Genomic DNA, 21,673 nt, shown 5'->3' with positions numbered 1-21,673 from the left:
CAATCTCCAAGAAGATCGAGGAGAACATGGTATTGAGATTCAAAGAGAGAGAAGAAGCCATCTAGCTAATAACTATGGACCCGAATGTCTGTGGTAAACTACTCACAACTCATCGGAGAGGCTATGGTGTTGATGTAGAAGCCCTCCATGGTCGATTCCCCTCCGGCGGAGCGCTGGCGAAGGCTCCAAGATGGATCTCGCGGATACAGCAGGTTACGGTGGTGGAAATAGTTTTTCGTGGTCGCCTCTGTTGTTCTCGGGATACGTGGGTATATATAGGAGGAAGAAGTATGTCGGTGGCCGCCCAAGGGGCCCACAAGATAGGGGGGCGCGCCTAGTAGGGGGGGGGGTGCACGCCCTCCACCCTCGTGGCCACCTCGATTACTTCTTAACTTGCACTCCAAGTCCTCTGGATCACGTTCGTTTCAAAAATCACGCTCCTGAAGGTTTCATTCCGTTTGGACTCCGTTTGATATTCCTTTTCTCCGAAACACTAAAATAGGCAAAAAAACAGCAATACGGGCTGGGCCTCCGGTTAGTAGGTTAGTACCAAAAATGTTATAAATGTGTAAAGTAAAGCCCATAAACATCCAAAACGAGTAATATAATAGCATGGAACAATCAAAAATTATAGATACGTTTGAGATGTATCAAGCATCCCCAGGCTTAATTCCTGCTCGTCCTCGAGTAGGTAAATGATAAAAACAGAATTTTTGATGTGGAGTGCTACCTAGCATAATTCTCAATGTAATTTTCTTTACTGTGGCATGAATGTTCAGATCCAAATGATTCAAAATAAAAGTTCATATTGACATAAGAAATAGTAATACTTCAAGCATATTAATCAAAGCAATCATGTCTTCTCAAAATAACATGGCTAAAGAAAGTTCATCCCTACAAAATCATATAGTTAGGCTATGCTTCATTTTCGTCACATAAAAATGCTCCCATCTTATACACCCCCGATGACAAGCCAAGAAATTGTTTCGTACTTAAATAATCTCAAACTTTTTCAACTTTCACGCAATACATGAGTGTGAGCCATGGATATAGCACTATGGGTGGAGTAGAATATGATGATGGGGATTGTGTGGAGAAGATAAAAAAAGAGAAAGTCTCACATTGACGAGGATAATCAACGGGTTATGGAGATGCCCATCAATTGATGTCAACATGAGGAGTAGGGATTGCCATGCAACAGATGCACTAGAGTTATAAATGTATGAAAGCTCAACAAAAGAAACTAGTGGGTGTGTGTCGGTGTCAAAACCGGCGGATCTTGGGTAGGGGGTCCCGAACTGTGCGTCTAGGCGGATGGTAACAGGAGACAAGGGACACGATGTTTTTACCCAGGTTCGGGCCCTGGAGGTAAAACCCTACTCCTACTTGATTGATATTGATGATATGGGTATTACAAGAGTTGATCTACCACGAGATCAGAGAGGCTAAACCCTAGAAGCTAGCCTATGGTATGATTGTTATCTGTCCTACGGACTAAAACTCTCCGGTTTATATAGACACCAGAGAGGGCTAGGGTTACATAGAGTCGGTTACAATGGGAGGAGATCTTCATATCGTATTGCCAAGCTTGCCTTCCACGCCAAGGAAAGTCCCTATCTGGACACGGGACGAAGTCTTCAATCTTGTATCTTCATAGTCCGGGAGTCCGGCCAAAGGTCATAGTCCAGCCATCCGGACACCCCCTAATCCAGGACTCCCTCAGTAGCTCCTGAACTTGGCTTCAATGACGACGAGTCCGGTGCGCAAATTGTCTTCGGCATTGCAAGGCGGGTTCCTCCTCCGAATACTTCATAGAAGATGTTGAACACAAGGATAGTGTCCGGCTCTGCAAAAATAAGCTCCACATACCACCGTAGAGAGAATAATTTCCGCACAAATCTAATCTGCTGGCGTACTCCGCAGCGTGACATTATGCCACGGTCAAGCCTCTATTTGAATTGTTTTACTGTTCCACCTCAGCGTGTTTAGCGAGGCGGTTTCCTTGGCACGTCTTGTCGAAGCAGAGATTGTGTCCCCTTATTCCGGGATTCTCATCAATACGAGCGTGGGTAACCCAACCGCGCCATTAACCGTGACGCTTAGGGGATAAGCGAGTTTTATTAGGCTAGTGGGGGCTCGTAGTTTCGGCCGCCCATATAAGGGGATAAGGATCTACCCTTTCCATTTACGCCTTCTTCCTCCTGTGCTTATCCGTCCCCGCACACTCGAGCTCCAACGCCCAAGCCCGCACTTCCCACCTCAACCTTCTCCAATCATGTCTGGAGCGGGAGGTAGATGGATGGCCTCCTCCATTGCGGAGGGGCAAATAAAAAAGTTGAGGAAGGCCGGATACTTGTCTAACGGCATCGCGCACCGGCTTCCAGATGAGCGGCAACTCATCCTCACCCCCAGGCCCCATGAGAGGGTTGTTTTTCTTCCCCATTTCCTCCGCGGACTGGGTTTTCCTCTTCACCCATTCGTCCGAGGGCTCATGTTCTACTATGGCCTGGACTTCCACGATCTGGCCCCGAACTTTATCCTCAACATCTCGGCGTTCATCGTCGTGTGCGAGGCCTTCCTCTGCATCCAGCCCCACTTCGGCTTATGGCTGAAGACTTTTAATGTCAAGCCGAAAGTAGTGGGCGGCCACCAAGCGGAGTGCGGAGGTGCCATGGTGGGCCGGATGGCCAACGTCCTATGGCTCGAGGGCTCCTTTGTGGAGACAATAAAGGGGTGGCAATCGGGGTGGTTCTACATCACCGAGCCGCGCGACCCCAAATGGGCGGCGGCCCCCGAATTCTGATCTGGTTTCCCCACACGGCTTACCTCCTGGAAAGAGACGGGCCTAACGTGGGGAGATTCGGAAGAGCTGACCGGACTCCAAGCCTGCGTCCAAAAGCTGGTGAACAAGAATGTCAAGCTTGTCAACGTACTCCAGGTCATGCTCATATGCCGGATCCTCCCGTGCCAACAACGTGCCTTCAAATTGTGGGAGTTTGATCCGGCACAGCACCAAACCTTGAGCGGGCTCTTCGACACTACGTTCGAAGATGCCTGGAAGGTGCTGTTCAAGGGCACCGAGGCTCCCGCATCCGCTACTGAAGATCGCGGATTCAGCTCGCGGCGTAAAGCCGACGAGGTAAGATATTTTACTCTTTACAGGACACTTTTTCATAGTTTGACACTATGCGGGATCTAAACTCCCTTACCTTTGACAGGACTGGCTGAAGAAGGTCGAGCAGGTTAACTGTCCGGCTCCTTTGCCAGAAGACCCAGCGGACGCCCGCTTGACAGGGCTGCTGGTTCCGGCACCTCACATGGTGCCGGAGAAGAAGGCCAAGAAGAAGGCCACGGGAACTCGAAAGAGTTCCCGTCGTCAGGTGTTGTCAGACTCATCATCTGATGACTCCGAGGCGGACTCCTCCTGCGAAGATGAGGAGGAGAAGAAAAAGGCTTCTCCCCTATCAGGGGGAGAGAAGAAAAGGAAGGCCTCCCCAACTGGGGAGGCCGGAGGGTCCAAGAAGGGAAGGACCCTTCCTCCGGACTACTCTACCAACGCCGCCGACGACGAAGAGGAGTGGCCCTCGAGGGCCAAGCCCCTGGCGAGATCGTAAGTGTCCGGATTCCAAAATAACTCATGATTTTTTATTTTTTGCATAATGTCTTCTAACGCCGAATACAACCATGTAGCCCGCCCAAGGATGAGTTTCCCGCTTCGTCGAGCGGCTCCCTGGGTTCGTCGGATGTGAATAGTACTTCACTTCCGACGGCCTCCTCCCCTCGTGACGCAGAAGACACTGCGGCGGAGTCCCAAAAGGGGCCCAACCAGGAGGAGGTGGTCCTGGAGGCGCCACAAGGCAACCTCCCGGACACCGGGCAAAAGGGGGCTAAAACCCCAGAGTGCTATAAGTCCGGCCCTGTGCCGGACTCCGTACCGGAACCTTCAGTGGTTCCGGAGTCTTGTGGGCGGCCCCTTCACAAGAAGGGCAAGACTACGACGCCGGCGGCCTCCGTCCAACCGGAGGCGCCGGATAATCTGTTGGAGGCGCTTAACGGCGCCTCTGTCGATGAGAAGCATCGCACTATTATGAGTGTGGTGATCCGAAAAGTTCAGTCCACCAAGAGCAGGCTGACTGAAGCCTATACCAACCTTCTAACAGGCTTTGAGGTAAGTTTTTAGGATATGTAAGAATATTACTGCATAGACAGTAGCCCCTGATGCTCGGTTTGGTGTTCGGAAAGAAAAGCCAAGCTAAGAATCTAAAAAGATATACGCAGGAGTCTAACAGGAATATGTCAATATGGGAATGCAGGCTGCGCTGCTAACCTCTGCCGCACTGACTGTGGAGGTCAATGCATTGAAGCAGAGCCTCGAGCGGTCCGAGAACGAGCTCGGCCGTGCCAAGAAGCAGCTCGAGGACAAGGAAGGTAAGTGATACCTTATTAAAGTAGTACCTTATAGAAAAGGATTTGGTTGCAAAAAATGACAGGAATAACGTGGGTATCGCAGGGGCCACAAATGAGGTGGCGACCCTGAAGGAGGCAGTGTCCAAGGCCGAAAGCAGTGCGGCCTTGGAGCGCACCGAGCGAGAGAAGCAAGAGGCGCGGGTGGCGGAGGTGCGGCAAGAGCTCCAGGCTCTCGTGGAAAAACACGAGGGCTTGGAACGTGACTCGAAGACTCGAGAGTCCAAGCTTGCCTCGGCTCTTGAGAGTGCCAAAGCCGCCAAGGCCGAAGCCCAAAAAGCCCTCCAGGAAATTGAGGCGATAAAGAAGATAGCGGCGGGTAAGGCCTTATTCATGCAAAGCAAGCACGTGAAAGTGAATTACCTGTTACTTACCCGAATCCAGAGCTCTCCAGGAGCTTTCGCAGATCTGCCCCGCAGTGTGTCCGATGCTGCCGCATTCTACCGGGCCGAGGAAGGAAGCTCGACGGAGAAGGTATTCTGGTCTCAGTATGCTGAGGCCGGACATCCGGTGCCCCTTATCAACCAGCTGAAGCAGCTGGTCGAGCTCCACAAGGTGGCCGAATAGGCCATGAAGGGTCTCATACTTTGGCTGTGGCCTAAGGAGGCGATGCCTGGGAGCTACTTCGGTCTGGTGCAGCGGCTGGTGGACGCCTGTCCATGGATTGAGGTCATCAAGCACTCCGCCTGCATTGAGGGTGCCCGTCGGGCCCTTGCCCGTGCTAAAGTGCACTGGGGCAAGCTGGACGCGGAGAAGCTTGTGACGGACCCGCCACCGCCGGGCAAGGAGTATCGCACGCCCGAGATGTATTATAAGGGCGTCCTGAAGGGTGCGCGCATTATAGCGGGTGAGTGCTCCAAAGATGTAATTTTTGAGTAGACTCGCATGTTGTTATCCTGTGCGCTGAAAACTTTGTTCATGTGCGCTAAGCAACGCTTGTTAATTTAAAATATTACCTTGTGTGCGGCCGTTTATCAAATCTGAGAGATGCAAGTCGTCGGCTTCTACCCCCATGCCACGAGTGCTGGGGTGTTCGGGATAAACCTGAGCGCTCTTGTTCCCATTCTTGGGTCCATCTAGGGAGGCGCTCAGCACAACGAACCAGGCCGTCGGACTTATAATGCTTTATCACTCTCACTTAGCCATAGAATTCTATAATTTTAAATTTCGGCGAAGCCCCTAGTATTCGGAAGACCGAGTTCGGGGCACTATCCACGCCTATGCCAGATGAATCCGGCTCCTCGCTCGAAGCGGCATAAGTCTTTAGGGACTCGAAAAACCTCGCGAATAGCGACCGGTCTCTCGCACTATCATGACGGTCAGTTTTAGCTTTCTCTACTAAGGTGTTAACCCAACTCAACTGGGACACAATCGCAGTAGTTCTCCCAGTGCTACCTTAGCCAACAATGCGGAACGTAAGGTACCAAAACATGGGAGCCGGGCAAACCCAACTATTGACCCAAGACATGATTCAGAGCCGATGCATATAGTGCTATAAGTTCGGGGTGCCGCACTCATGAGAGTGTTCAGTCTTTGCACACCATATTATGGGGTACTTGAGCCCCTGGTGTATTGGCCGTACCAAAGTGTACGGTTGCATAATGTCATGACTGAACATATTTGTATAAAAAATAGATGAATACAATAATAGATAAGAGCTATGTATTGTTTATTAAAAAGAGTTGCTATGAAAGCAGAACGATACAAATAGTGCGAGAAGCAAGGGATTGGATTATTTGACATGTCCCCCTCCAGGGGCAAGCTGCAGGTCTTTAAGTAAAAACAGGTATTTAACTCGTTATAGAGACCACCTGGACATTTGACGCAGCTTGTTCTCGCTCTGGCTGTTGCATCGTGTGTTCAGCAAGTGTACTGCCAGACAGGCCTTCCAAATAATTGGGTCCTGAAATTATATAAAAAAAGAAAACGACGGAATAGGGAGCCCCTAAGTGCGGTTGAGCCACATTTTGGGCGTGTCGTAGTTGTGCCCCTCCCCTTATGCCCATGGTATTTTTAAAGCGCAAGTATGTACGCGTGGTACCGATATCACCATATGGCGAGGGCTGGGGTTGGGGTCGCACTGCTATGCTTGCTCGTAACGTGCCAGCCGGCTTTGTTGGAGGTTGCTTCGGGTGCGCTTGACGTTGTCCGGATGTTTAACACCCGGATTGGGGAGCTGCCTTGAGAGGCTGCTCTGTACTTCCGCCGCCAGGGCCGCTGTGTGCTCCTCCGTTCGGAGAGAGCATTCAGTGTTTCCATTTACCATAATGACTCCGCGAGGACCTGGCATCTTGAGCTTGAGATATGCGTAGTGCGGCACCGCATTGAATTTTGCAAATGCGGTTCGTCCGAGCAGGGCGTGATAGCCACTGCGGAATGGGACTATGTCGAAGATTAACTCTTCGTTTCGGAAATTATCCGGGGATCCGAAGACCACTTCGAGTGTAACCGAGCCTGTACAGCTGGCTTCTACACCTGGTATGATGCCTTTAAAGGTTGTCTTTGTGGGTTTAATCTTTGACTATATCCTGATAAAGCAGGTTCAGGCTGCTGCCGCCATCCATGAGGACTCTAGTGAGGTGAAATCCATCATTGATTGGGTCTAGGACCAATGCGGCGAATCCGCCGTGACGGATGCTAGTGGGGTGGTCCCTTCGATCAAAAGTGATCGGGCAGGAGGACCATGGGTTGAACTTTGGGGCGACTGGCTCCAACGCATAGACGTCCTTGAGGGCACGCTTCCGCTCCCTTTTAGGGATGTGGGTTGCGTATATCATGTTCACCGTCCGCACTTGCAGGGGGAAGCCCTTCTGTCCTCTGTTGTTCGGCGGTCGGGGCTCCTCCTCGTCATCGCTACGCAACCCCTTGTCTCTGGTTTTAGCAGTTAGCTTGCCTGCCTGCTTGAACACCCAACAATCCTGTTGGTGTGGTTGGCTGGTTGTTCGGGGGTGCCGTGTATTTGGCACAAGCGATCGAGTATCCGGTCTAGGTTGGATGGGCCCGGAGGGTTTCTTTTGAATGGCTTCTTCTGCTGACCGGGTTTAGGGCCTCGGAATCCGGCATTGACTGTTGTATCCTCAGTATTGTCGCCATTAATGCGGTGCTTGTGCTTGTTGCGATGTGACCTGCCATTCTTGTCCTTGGTATCCGAATTGCCTGGGCTCTTGGTTATGTTATTGCTACGAGCTAGCCAGCTGTCTTCGCCCGCGCAAAAGCGGGTCATGAGTGTCGTGAGGGCTGCCATAGATTTCAGCTTTTCCTGTCCTAGGTGCCGGGCAAGCCATTCATCTCGGATGTTGTGCCTGAAGGCTGCAAGGGCCTCGGCGTCCGGACAATCCACTATTTGATTTTTCTTGGTTAGGAACCGTGTCCAGAATTGTCTGGCCGATTCCTCTGGCTGCTGGATTATGTGGCTTAGGTCTTCGGCGTCTGGTGATCGCACGTAAGTGCCCTGGAAGTTGTCGAGGAATGCGGATTCCAGGTCCTCCCAGCAACTAATTGACTCTGTTGGCAGGCTGTTAAGCCAATGTCGAGCTGGTCCTTTAAGCTTAAGTGGGAGGTATTTGATGGCGTGTACATCATCGCCACGGGCCATGTGGATATGAAGGAGATAATCCTCAATCCATACCGCGGGATTAGTTGTGCCATCGTATGATTCGATGTTTACGGGTTTAAAACCCTCGAGGATTTGATGATCCATTACTTCGTCTATGAAGCACAGTGGGTGTGCGGCGCCCCTGTACTGGGCTATGTTGCGATGTAGCTCGGATGAGCTTTGTCTATTGTATTCGGCCTGGCCGTATTTATCATATCCGGCGTGACGGTTATCGTCCCGTGATGTGGGGCACCCACGCGATCCGTAGATCGATCTTGTTTGCCTTGCCTTATCCTCCAATATGTCTCGCAGGTCTGTTGCGTTTCCCCGTGCTCTGGTATTTTTAGAGCGGTGCCGGGGTGCGGCTTGGTTTGAGGGCCGAAAGGCCTGGGTGGCCGATTGGGCGCATCATACGCTGGTGATGTAGGTTTAGTTGATTCCTCCTCTAGCTGGGGTAGCAGCCTGCGCTTTGGGTAACTCTTGGAGGGGCATTCGAGTTTATACTCTTCGGCTGCCAGGACTTCGGTCTATCTGTCGGCTAGCAGGTCTTGGTCAGCTCTAAGCTGCTGCTGTTTTTTCTTGAGGCTGATTGTCGTGGCCATAAGCTTGCGTTTGAAACGCTCTTGGTCGACGGGATCCTCTGGCACGACGAATTCGTCGTCATCGAGGCTTGCCTCGTCTTCGGAGGGAGGCATATAATTGTCGTACTCAACCTCTTTGTCTGCCACTCTCTCATGAGGGCTGGCTCCTTCGTCCTCCCGCGCTGAATCCTGCTGGAGGGGGTTGTCTTCGGCACTGTCCGGGGTGTTGACGTCTCCGGTGCCGGATTCGTCGTTCTTGCTTTGGCGGGATTTAGAGCGGCGTCGCTAATGTCGACGCTTGGGTTGCTTCTTGGAGGGGTCATCCTCCGCTTTTTCATCTCCATCCCCTGCTTTGGGGGTGTCCACCATGTATATGTCATATGACGAGGTGGCCTTCCAGTGCCCTATAGGTGCTGGTTCTTGGTCGTCTCCTTCATCGGCGTCCATACCGTCGATGTCTTCGGAGTCGAAGTCTAGCATGTCGGTTAGATCGTCGACAGTGGCTACAAAGTAGGTGGTGGGTGGGTTTCGAATTTCCTCGTCGTCCGTATCCCAACCCTGCTAACCATAGTCTGGCCAGGGCTCTCCTGACAAAGAGAGAGACTTTAGTGAATCCAGGATATCACCAAACGGCGAGTGCTGAAAGATGTCCGCGGCGGTGAACTCCATGATCGGAGCCCAATCGGGTTCGATCGGAAGGGGTGCGGAGTATTCGGAGTCCGGAACGGAGTCCGGCACCTCGGAGTCACGGGACTTGCAAAGGACTAGGCTGGTATTCGGCTCTATCGCCATAAAGATTGTTGCTCCCGGGGCGGCGTCCAACCGTCCGTCCCGACTAGCGCAGTCGGCTCTGAGCTAATGGTCGGAGCGGACACCTGAGCGGCACTCTGGGCGCTGTCCGACGACAGAGCTAGATCATGCCCATCGAGACAGTGCGGCACGCTCGGCCGTGGCTCGAATCCGTCGAAGATCAAGTCCCCACGGGTGTCGGTCGTGTAGTTTAAGCTTCCAAACCTGACCTGATGGCCAGGGGCGTAGCTTCCGATCTGCTCCAGATGGCCAAGCGAGTTGGCCCGCAGTGCGAAGCCGCCGAATACGAAGATCTGTCCGGGGAGAAAAGTCTTTTTTTTTCTTTTGGCCTTTCCTTTTTTCTTTTTTTTCTTTGGCCTTTCCTTTTTTTGGCCTTTCTTCTTTTTATTTTTATTTTTGGGACAATGCTCTAATAATGATGATCATCACACTTTTATTTATTTACAACTCATGAATTACAACTCAAAACTAGAACAAGATATGACTCTATATGAATGCCTCCGGCGGTGTACCGGTATGGGCAATGAATCAAGAGTGACATGTATGAAAATTTATGCATGGTGGCTTTGCCACAAATACGACGTCAACTACATGATCATGCAAGGCAATATGATAATGGTAATGCGTGTCATAAAGATAAAATGGAACGGTGGAAAGTTGCATGGCAATATATCTCGGAATGGTTATGGAAATGCCATAATAGGTAGGTATGGTGGCTGTTTTGAGGAAGATATAAGGAGGTTTATGTGTGATAGAGTGTATCATATCACAGGGTTTGGATGCACCGGCGAAGTTTGCACCGACTCTCAAGGTGAGAAAGGGCAATGCATGGTACCGAAGAGGCTAGCAATGATGGAAAGGTGAGAGTGCGTATAATCCATGGACTCAACATTAGTCAAAAGAACTCATATACTTATTGCAAAAATCTATAAGTCATCAAAAACCAAGCACTACATGCATGCTCCTAGAGGGATAGATTGGTAGGAAAAGACCATCGCTCGTCCCCGACCGCCACTCATAAGGATGCACAATCTAAGAACACCTCATGTTTCAAATTTGTTACACAACTTTAATCATACGTGCATGCTACGGGACTTGCCAACTTCAACACAAGCATTCTTTAAATTCATAATCACCCAACTAGCATGACTCTAATATTACTACCTCCATATCTCAAAACAATTATCAAGTATCAAATTGATCATAGCATCCAATTCACTTCCTATGGTAGTTTTTATTATACCCAACTTGGATGCCCACCATTCTAGGACCAATTTTATAACCATAGCAAATACCATGCTGTTCTAAGAGACTCTCAAAATAATATAAGTGAAGCATGAGAGACTAGCAATTTCTACAAAATTAAGCCACCGCCGTGCTCTAAAAAGATATAAGTGAAGCACTAGAGCAAAAACTATCTAGCTCAAAAGATATAAGTGAAGCACATAGAGTATTCTAATAAATTCCAATCAAGTGGGTTTCTCCCAAAAGGTGTGTACAGCAAGGACGATTGTGGTAAACTAAAAAGCAAATACTAACATCATACAAGACGCTCCAAGCAAAACACATATCATGTGGCGAATAAAAATATAGCTCCAAGTAAAGTTACCGATGAACGAAGACGAAAGAGGGGATGCCTTCCCGGGGCATCCCCAAGCTTAGGCTTTTGGCTATTCTTGAATATCTTGTGGTGCCATGGGCATCCCCAAGCTTAGGCTCTTTCCACTCCTTATTCCATAGTCCATCAAATCTTTACCCAAAACTTGAAAACTTCACAACACAAAACTCAACAGGAAATCTCATAAGCTCCGTTAGTGAAACAAAGAAAAAACACCACATAAGGTACTGTAATGAACTCATTCTTTATTTATATTGGTGTTAAACCTACTGTATTTCAAGTTCTCTATGGTTCATACCACTTAATACTAGCCATAGATGCATCAAAATAAGCAAACAACACACGAAAAACAGAATCTGTCAAAACATAACAGTCTGTAGCAATCTGTAACTCCCGAATACTTATGGAACTTTAAAAATCTTACCAAAATAGGAAGTCCTGGGAAATTTTTCTATTGATCTACATTGAAAGGAATCAGCGCAAAAGCACGTTTCTATGAATTAACAAAATTATTTTCGTGCGTGCAAAGTTTATGTTTTTCAGCAGAATCAAATTAACTATCACCATAGGTTATCCTATAGGTTCTACTTGGCACAAACACTAATTAGAACATAAAAACACATCTAAACAGAAGGTAGATGCAAAACTTATTACTAAACAGAAACAAAAACAAAAAAACACAAAATAAAATTGGGTTGCCTCCCAACTAGCGCTATCTTTAACGCCCCTAGCTAGGCATAAAAGCGAGGATAGATCTAAGTAGTGTCATCTTTGGCACTTGGAAAGGAAGGAGAGGGTTTCCTTTCTATGGTATTCATTCTTCTAATTAGGGAAAGCACATTGCCATTAATGGATGAAGTAAGATTAAGCACGTTACGGAAATTTGCCTCTAAGCTAGCCTTCATTTCCTTGATAATTTCATTTTGATAAAAGCATAAGAGAGTGGTAGATTCAACCTTATCATTCATAGGGTGCCCAAATATAGTTTTCATTTTTTCATAGGTATCTATAGCATCCCCCTTAAGAAAACCTTCTTCAAAAATAGAATCTAGAACTTGCTTGAAAGAAGCGGGTAAGCTAACATAGAAACCTTTTAGGTAAACTTCAATTTGATATTATGGCACATAGCTAGCCCGAATCCTTAATAACCTATCCCAAGCACTTTTAAAGACTCATCAAGCAAATAGCAAAAAATTCCGGAGTCATCTTCACTAAAATTATTTAAGCTCTCATTGGTGACCCCGGTAGGTCTTTCCATAGCATCATTATTTATGAGCTTAGAGAGGATAGAGGGACTATCCAAGGTACTAGAACCCTAAAAAGGACCCTTAGTTCTTTTTGATTCGGCCATGGCAACAGGAAGGCAAACAGAAAAGAGAGAGGAGATTGGGAAAGAGAGGGCGAATAAAACGGCAAGGGTGAAGTGGGGGAGAGGAAAACAAGAGGCAAATGGCAAATAATGTAAATGCGAGGGAGATGAGTTTGTGATGGGTACTTGGTATGTCTTGACTTGAATGAAGACCTCCCCGGCAACGGCGCCAGAAATCCTTCTTGCTACGTCTTGAGCTTGCGTTGGTTTTCCTTAAAGAGGAAAGGGTGATGCAGCAATAGTAGCGTAAGTATTTTCCTCAGTTTTTGAGAACCAAGGTATCAATCCAGTAGGAGGCTCCTCAAAAGTCCAATGCACCTACACAAACAAACAAGAACTCACAACCGATGCAATAAAGGGGTTGTCAATCCCTTCACGACCACTTGCGAAAGTGAGATCTGATAGAGATAATATGATAAGATAAATATTTTTTTGGTATTTTATAATATATATTGGAAAAGTAAAGATGCAAATAAAAGTAGATTGAAAGCTTATATGATAAGAGATAGACCCGGGGGCCATAGGTTTCACTTGTGGCTTCTCAAGATAGCATAAGTATTACGGGGGGTGAACAAATTACTGTCGAGCAATTGATAGAAAAGCGAATAATTATGAGATTATCTAGGCATGATCATGTATATAGGCATCACGTCCGTGACAAGTAGACCGACTCCTGCCTGCATCTACAATTATTACTCCACACATCGACCGCTATCCAACATGCATCTAGAGTATTAAGTTCATAAAGAACAGAGTAACGCATTAAGAAAGATGACATGGTGTAGAGGGATAAACTCATGCAATATGATATAAACCCCATCTTTTTATCCTCGATGGCAACAATACAATACGTGCCTTGCTGCCCCTGCTGTCAATGGGAAAGGACACCACAAGATTGAACCCAAAGCTAAGCACTTCTCCCATTGCAAGAAAGATCAATCTAGTAGGCCAAACCAAACTGATAATTCAAAGAGACTTGCAAAGATAACTTAATCACACATGAAAGAATTCAGAGGAGATTCAAATATTTCTCATAGATAAACTTGATCATAAACCCACAATTCATCGGATCTCGACAAACACATCGCAAAAAGAGTTACATCGAATAGATCTCCAAGAAGATCGAGGAGAACATGGTATTGAGATTCAAAGAGAGAGAAGAAGCCATCTTGCTAATAACTGTGGACCCAAAGGTCTATGGTAAACTACTGACAACTCATCGGAGAGGCTATGGTGTTGATGTAGAAGCCCTCCGTGGTCGATTCCCCCTCCGGCGGTGTCGTGCTGGGCGCACGGCAGATGCCAAGGGATGGCTAAAGAGAGGAGGAGGCTCGAGGGCGCTGGTGGGCTCCAGAGGCGAGGTTGGCATGCGCGGGCGCGGGACGCCGGACATACCCAGGTTCGGGGCTCTCCAGAGAGATAACACCCCTAGTCCTGTCGAGTTTGGTTGGATGATGATTGATGGTACAATGTTGCTCCTGGAGCTGTGTGGAGGGGGAAGGAAGCTGGCCAAGGCTTGGGCTGCTCCTTCTCTCCGTTACTGCTGTTGGGTGGCTAGTTCTATGCTTGCTTGGGCTTCTGTTTCTTACTCTCTCGTACATTACATGCCTCTGTAGGCGTGGGTTCCTGGGGGGTTTTATAGATCAACCCACCCAGGGTTACAATGGTAATATGCCGAGTCGGTGGGTCCGTATTGTCGGTGTCCGGGACACCGAGCTGGGTCCCGCTTGTGGGCTTGTGGTTCGCCGGGTTCCCCTAGGTGCGGGCCCCGTGGCCTAGGGGGACTGTGCGCCGTTTTGTCGATCGTCAGGGCGTGGCCGAGTCGAGTCGTGTACAGTGCTCTCCGTCAGGCTGCCGCTTGCTGTTGTCAGCCGTGAGGGCGGGAGCACTGTTGCCACGCCAGCCTTGGTCAGCGGGTAGGTGAGGGGCAATGTTGCCATGCCCCAGCTGACCACAGCCATGGGTGAAAACACTATTGTCTTGGTCATCGATGGTTTAGGTCTCGTCCCATCGTACGGCCTGGATGGGATGGGAGCTGACCCGTGGCTGGGTTGTTGTGGACGCCACGGGTGGGGCTAGCTTGCCGTGGAAGCCTTGGTTACGCCGGGTCGAGTTGTCTTGCGCCAGTTGCTGCGGCCGGGTTGACGTACCTTGCCGGGTCGGGGAGTTTGGTCGGGTTGTGGGCCCTGCCAGGTTGAGCGACCCGGCCAGGCGCGTGCCGATTTGCGGGGCGATGCGGGCCCCGCTGTTTTTGAAAAGGATTCGGGTTCCGTTGCCTGCCCGGGGTTCATCCCCCGACAGGCGGAGCGCTGGCGAAGGCTCCAAGATGGGATCTCGCGGATACAGAAGGTTACGGCGGTGAAAATAGTTTTTCGTGGTCGCCTCTGATGTTCTCGGGGTACGTGGGTATATATAGGAGGAAGAAATACGTCGGTGGCCGCCCGAGGGGCCCACATGATAGGGAGTCGCGCCCAGTAGGGGGGGCGCCCTCCACCCTCGTGGTCGCCTCGATTGCTTCTTGACTTGCACTCAAAGTCCTCTGGATCACGTTCGTTCCAAAAATCACGTTCCCGAAGGTTTCATTCCGTTTGGATTCCGTTTGATATTCCTTTTCTTCGAAACACTGAAATAGGCAAAAAAACAGCAATATGGGTTGGGCCTCCGGTTAGTAGGTTAGTCCCAATTATGATATAAATGTGTAAAGTAAAGCCCATAAACATCCAAAACGGGTAATATAATAGCATGGAACAATCAAAAATTATAGATACTTTGGAGACGTATCAACAAACCCTTTAACACGTCGGGTTGCGAGTATTTGTTATTTGTGTGCAGGTGCTGTTTACGTGGTGTGAGGAGGTTCTCGTAGTGGTTCGATAACATTGGTCTCATCACTGAAGGAAATACCTACCGTCACTATACTGCATCATCCCTTCCTCTTTGGGGAAATACCGACGTAATTCTAGCAGACATCAGTCGTTGTTCCAGCCAGCGATGTTTTTTATACTTTTCTATAACAAAGGCTTTGCTGCAAAAGTCCACCCGCAACATTGTCTTTATTGCAGAAAATTCTCGATTCACACCGCACATGACAACATCATTTTTAGTGAAAAATCTGCAAATTATTCATGTTGCAAAAGTTCTCCCGCAAAACAGTACCATTTATGTTGCAAAATAAAGATGAAAAAAAATATCTGCAACACAATCTTTGTTGAAAATGTTTCTGTAATGACATTTGCAACTGTTGCAAATGCTCTGCAACACCAAGTTTGATGCAACGAAGAGGATAGTGTTGAGCCGCCAGATAACATCTGATCTAACGTCCACGGACGTGGCAGGTCTTTTAAAAAGAATCAGCCAAACGCAACTCACTGAATCTGCCATCGCTACCCCCCACCCCCCACGACAAAGATTGAAGAGCATTATTTCTTCATGCTCAACACCAACCATTAAGAGCAACTCCAACGGGCCGACCCAAATGGATGTTGCATTTGTCTGCTTATTGTCCGTTTGGGTCGGCCGCCCGCTCGGCGTCCACCCCATTTTGCATTTGGGTCGGCAGTGCGCCCAACGCACCGACCCATTTCACGTCCGCATTCAACTTTTAAAAATAGGCCCGCGGGCGATCATGCCAGCGGCCATGTCTCATGCCGGCATACAATGCCGGCTTCAGAAAATATCACCATAGTTCATGCTGGCGCACTCGTCAGCCGGCCGGCACACATGCCAGCACACAAAAAAGGTGGGACTTGAGTTCGATCACGCCATCGCGGCTCCCGTGGTCATGCCGGCACACCTGCCGGCATACAAAAAAGATGGCGCTCGCCACCATAGATCACTCGTCGTCGAACTTGAGCATGACGGCCTGCATCTTCTCGAACCACGACCTCTTCCTTGCGACACGGTGTTGAGATCCACCTTCATGATCTCCACCCCGGTCATCATATTCGCGAGAGCCACTTCTTTCGCCTTGGTCTTGGCGTTGGCAGCCTCGATCTCTATCATCTTGGCTTGCTTCTCCGCCTTTAACTCAAACATCTTGGCTTACTTCTTGGCGTCCAGCTCCAGCCTTCTCCTTTGGATCTCCATGAAAGCGTCCATTTGCTCCGCCTTGAAACGCCGACGCTCCTTCTCCCTTGAGTCCTTCTTATTCATCATGCCGTCCATGCCTGCGATCAAGGCGTTGGTGGCCGCATCTCGCTTGTCCTCCTTCTTGGAGTTGGTCTTCTCCCGCGGCCGTGTCGGCTCGCCCTTCCCAACATCCTCCACGGCTTTCTTCCCCCCACGCGACTTGAGTGCGGCATATTGCGTCTTGAACTTCTCCTCGTCCTTGATGACCTGATAGCAATGGGAGAGGTTGAAGCACTTGCTATTGTGTTGAACCTTGAATGCCTCCAAAGCTTGAAATGCCTACAAAATGTTTCCATGCAAGCATATGTGCAAGTGATATGCAAATGAACACGCAAAGGATGAACTTGATGACACAAAAGAGGGCGGCTTGCTAGCATACCATGTCTTGCATGCCGATGCCGCTCACGGGGCGGGCCTTGACGCTCTCAAGAGTGGCGCAAAACTTGTTGCACTCTTGTTGGATCACCCTCCATCGCTTGGATATAGAGACCCACCCACGCGTGCTCATAAATTGTTAAGGCGAAAACTTCTTGCGCTCATGAAACTTTCGGTGGACAAGAATCCAAAAGGTTGAATGCTTTAGCTCGGCGACCGTCTTGGGGTCTTGTCCAATGTCTCGCCAAAACTCGCAAAGAAGTTTGTCCTCGTCCGCCATGTACGCCTTCGTGCGCTTGCTCTTGCGCTTCGGCTTAGGACCGGCGGCTTGGTTGTGAGCTCGTCCTCGAACAAAGGCTCCACTTCGATGTCACACTCGTCCTCTTCCTCTAGCCCGTAGTCGTTCGGAAACTCGTGGTCGTCCTTCTTTGGCTTGGTCATGGCGGCCGTCTTGCGAGGGGCACGAGGCTTGCCTTTCCCGGAGCCGGTGGCGGCGCTGGACGAGGCGAGGGAGGCGAGGCCGGCGGCGGCGTCGAGGTCGATGGCGTCGTCCATGGCTGGTTGGGGTGGGAGCGCGCGCATGCGGGAGTTTTTTTTGAAAAAATGAGGGGAAATGCTGGTGACTGCCACCGACCGGCGGGGCCGAGAAGAGGAATAGGCGCGCGCGCGTCCGTCTCGTGTCCGCGCCGAGGCAAATCCGGCTCAAAAATGGGCAAAAAATGGGTCGCCATGCGGACGCCAAGCGAACACGCGTCCGTTTGGATCGACGCGTTGGACCGTCTTTTCTGTCGCGCCGACCCAAACGGACGGCGGCGGACGAAATGGGTCGTCCCATTTGAGTTGCTCTAAGAGCAAAGAAATTATTAACCGGGGCGCCGTCATTCACGATCAAATTATTAAGAAAGTTCAGCTCTTCTCGACCGATGGCGGTGTCCATTCGCTATCAACGAAAGTTCAGCCCTTCTCGATCAACCGAAGAAAGGAACCCCAGGTCTCGCCGTCTCGGCTGCAAATAGTCCATGTTCTGGAACAGATGACGAGCCTGGACCAGCGACCTTCCTGGGCAGGCCGTGGTCGTCGTCAAGTCTGATCGATCTCACGTCAAATCTGACTGCTTCTATTCTTCCACGCGGGTGCATGCCACATTAATGGTCCGTCCGGCGGCTATGGGTCACTAGTTAATTAGCTTCCATACATAAGTTCGTGTCCCTCATCGTCCTCGTGCACCAAGCTCGATCCGGGCACAAGACGAAACCACACGTACGTACAGCTCGATCCGGCCGGGCCGGGACGGCGAAATGGGGCGTACCAACAGGTCGGCCCTCGCGCTGGCGTGCCTGCTGGCCCTGCTGCTAGTGCAGCTACCTCGAGGAGCCCGTGCAGTAGATGGGGATCTGTGCGGCAAGGTGAAGTGCGGCATGGGGAGCTGCGGCGAGTCTGGCGACTACATGTTCGGGTTCGCGTGCCGCTGCAACCCGGGGTGGAGCCGGTACCATCTCGGCGACGTGGACTTCCCCTTCCTCCCCTGCGCCATACCAAACTGTACGTACACCCTGCACGCCAGTTTTCTTGATGATGGATCAATAAGAATCGACCGCCGTAATTCGTCTGGGCAGGCACCATCAACTACTCGTGCCAGGACGGCTCGTCTCCTCCGGCTCCGTCACCGCCGCCGCCAGCAGCGCCACCGCTGACAAACCTCTCAGTCTACGACCGTAATTAATCACCACCTCAGATGATCGCGAAAGAGTTTCTGTTTATCCATTCAAGCATTCGCCACTGAGTCCTGCCTTCCAATGGCGCAGCTTGCTTGATGCAGTACTGCGGGGGCGGCACCTGCGAGAAGGTGGAGTCCTCGGCGTTCGCGCACAGGTGCGCCTGCCCCGACGGCTTCAGGAACCTCCTCGACGACGACGCCTACCCCTGCTACCGCCAGTGTGAGTGACTCAACAGCATGTCGTGACTGAGGTATGAGTATGAGTATGACTAGGCTAACGCTGCCTCGCCGGCGGTTTGGTGTTTCCACCGTGCAGGTTCTCTGCGATCAGGCTGCTCAGACCTCGGGATCGGCATAATCAACGGGTCCGACCCGAGCTCGTCGCCGCCAGCACCCGTCTCCTTCACCGTCCAGAAGAGCGGCGCTGCAGGCGGTTCAGCACCACCGGCGCACGGGCTGCTGGGGCTCCTCATACTGATTACCTTCTTCTGGGTCCAGAGTCCAGACAGTTTTGTGAATTAGTGATAGTAAACCAAGTGTGTGGCGTTTGATTGGGAGCCATATTGTCCCAGTTTTCATATACGATGAGTATACATTTTGTGTTGGTGTTTGCAGAAATAAAATCCAACAGAACAGATGAAGTGTTGATGAAGTGTTGCAATTTTGTGTTGGTGTTTGCAGAAATAAAATCCAACATAACAGATGAAGTGTTGATGAAGTGTTGCCTTCTAAAGTTCTGTTGCCCGCTGGAGGGTGTAGAAATACATGCTCTAGCCAACGCAACCAAAAAATTGATCTGTTGGAAGAGACTAGGCAGCACATTATACGTCAACACTTTCCCTCACGTGTGGCTCCCTCAAACCTAAACGTGGATCGAACGTGCGTTGCAATTTTAATTGCGCCAGCCGGGTCTTGAACTCAAGACCTCTTGGCTGTGATACCATGTACTCCTTCCGTTCCTAAATATTTGTCTTTCTAGAAATTTCAACAAGTAACTACATACGGAGCAAAACGAGTGAATCTACACTCTAAAATATGTCTATATACATTCGTATGTCGTAGTCCATTTGAAATCTCTAGAAAGACAAATATTTAGGAACGGAAGGAGTAGAAGGGAAAGAATAGGCTGTGCAACACAATGCATTGATCGGTGCATCAGGCACATATATATGAATACAGAAGGGGGCCACAACCTCAACTATACGGAGGAACTAGGAGATGGACCGAAGACACAATATACACGTATACAATATATTCAACAGATGGGAATACAAAACACTTATAGAGAAATTCAAGGGGGGGGGGGGTGAAATAGAGAAACAACGCGGAGACAAAGGAAGAAGGGAGAAGAAACGACGACTGGTATCGACATGAACGTGCATACAAACGCGTGCAATGCCACCGGTGTTTGGAAGATCCGTTCGTGTATAGACTTATGTCGAGACAACCATATGGCCTATAGTGTGGCCATCATCTTCACAAACTGTTCATGTGATAATGTCTCAAAAAGAGAGAAGAGCCATTGTCATGCATTTGGTTCCGTCATAGCAACCAAACGTTGTCCCAGTTCCTCATCAACCAACGCCAATGAATACCTTGATGTCGTCCATTCCAGTAGCGAGTGCCTCCAAGAGTCAGGCGAGCCGCGGAGGCCGCACGAACTCGCCGATGACATGTGTCTGTGGGCTCTCACATCTTCGGTCGGAGGTGATTGTTTTGGTAGCCTCCATAAAACCATTTTGATTTTTCCTGGTATCTGAGTTTTCCATAATGATTTTCACGCTCCTTGTCCATTCGTGCCTGAGGAGCCGCCCGAACCATCAAGCCACGCCTCTCTTCTTTGTCTGGTCTCAACTAGCATTCTATAGGCAGATTTGACCGTGAACATGCCATTCTTTTTAAATTTGATGAGATGGATCGAATGAATCGAAGCTGGCTGCCTAGGGGCGCGAAGACTATTTCTCGCATTCAGCGAGCCCGAAGTTTTCTCTCGCTGAAGCGTTTCCTCTTTGTCTGGTCTCAACTAGCATTCTATGTCAGATTTGACCGTGAACATGCCATTCTTTTTAAATTTGATGAGATGGATTGAATAAATCAAAGTTGGCTGCCTAGGAGCGCGAAGACTATTTCTCGCATTCAGCGAGCCCGGAGTTTTCTCTCGCTGAAGCGTTTCGGGCCGGCCCACTAGCGCCATAGAGAAATAGAAAAAATACCGAACATGGGTTGTTTCGATACTGCGTAGAGATGCTAGCCATTGTGCCACTTCTGACTCCATTCACATAGGAGTCGCATTTTACTTGATGTAAAGACCACAAGTTTTTTTTATTTCTCTGTTTTTTCCTTTTTACGTTTCTTCCGTTCTTTGTTTGCTTTCTTATGTTTATCTGGATTACTTTCTTTTCGTTATTACAATTTGTTTTTCTTTTGGTTTCTCCTTGTTTATTCATGGTTTTTTCATTCTACATTCTTTCTTTCGTTCTTAGTATTTTTCTTCGAGTTTCTTTTTGTTTTTCATTCTATATTCTCATATACATGATCAACACTTTTCCAAATACTTGTTCAACATTTTTCCAATACTTGTACAATATTTTTCAAATACTTATTCAATTTTTTTTTCAAATACTTGTTCAACTTTTCTTATACGTGATCAACATTTTTTCAAATACTTGTTCAACATTTTTTTTCAAATACTCTGTCAACATTTTTCAAATACTTGTTCAACAGTTTTCAAATACTTGTTCAACATTTTATGTACATGATCGACAATATTTTCAAATACTTTTTCAATTTTTTAAAAAAGAAATACTTTCTCAACCTTTATATATATATGATCAACATTTTTTGAAAAACTTGTTCAACATTTTTTTTAAATACTTGTTCAATATTTTCAAATACTTTTTCATCCTTTTTTATTACTTATTCAACATTGTCAAATACTTGCTCAACAATTTTAATACTTATTCAACATTTTCAAATAATTTTTCAAATACTCGTTCAACAATTTTTAGCGCTTATT

General features: G+C 48.8%; 1 protein-coding gene across 1 annotated transcript; it reads left to right on the top strand.

Annotated features, from left to right (window-relative positions):
- The first annotated feature begins 18,199 nt into the window (after positions 1 to 18,199).
- LOC119341626 lies at positions 18,200 to 19,364 on the top strand. The gene is made up of 4 exons (XM_037613498.1): positions 18,200 to 18,482; positions 18,557 to 18,655; positions 18,746 to 18,877; positions 18,974 to 19,364. The coding sequence occupies exons 1-4, from the start codon at positions 18,239 to 18,241 to the stop codon at positions 19,177 to 19,179; spliced, it is 681 nt and encodes a 226-aa protein (XP_037469395.1). The 5' UTR covers positions 18,200 to 18,238; the 3' UTR covers positions 19,180 to 19,364.
- Positions 19,365 to 21,673: the final 2,309 nt, after the last annotated feature.

This window comes from Triticum dicoccoides, chromosome 7B (genome assembly GCF_002162155.2).
Source record: "Triticum dicoccoides isolate Atlit2015 ecotype Zavitan chromosome 7B, WEW_v2.0, whole genome shotgun sequence".
NCBI classification, from domain to species: domain Eukaryota; kingdom Viridiplantae; phylum Streptophyta; class Magnoliopsida; order Poales; family Poaceae; genus Triticum; species Triticum dicoccoides.
This window is presented reverse-complemented; position numbering and strand designations above follow the sequence as displayed.

What these genes read in the sequence shown, in the direction of transcription:
- LOC119341626 (XM_037613498.1), top strand. Translation starts at nt 18,239, where the DNA reads ATGGGGCGTACCAACAGGTCGGCCCTCGCGCTGGCGTGCCTGCTGGCC. An exon ending in CCCCTGCGCCATACCAAACT is followed by an intron (nt 18,483 to 18,556) that starts GTACGTACACCC and finishes TCGTCTGGGCAG; the next exon opens with GCACCATCAACTACTCGTGC. An exon ending in AAACCTCTCAGTCTACGACC is followed by an intron (nt 18,656 to 18,745) that starts GTAATTAATCAC and finishes CCAATGGCGCAG; the next exon opens with CTTGCTTGATGCAGTACTGC.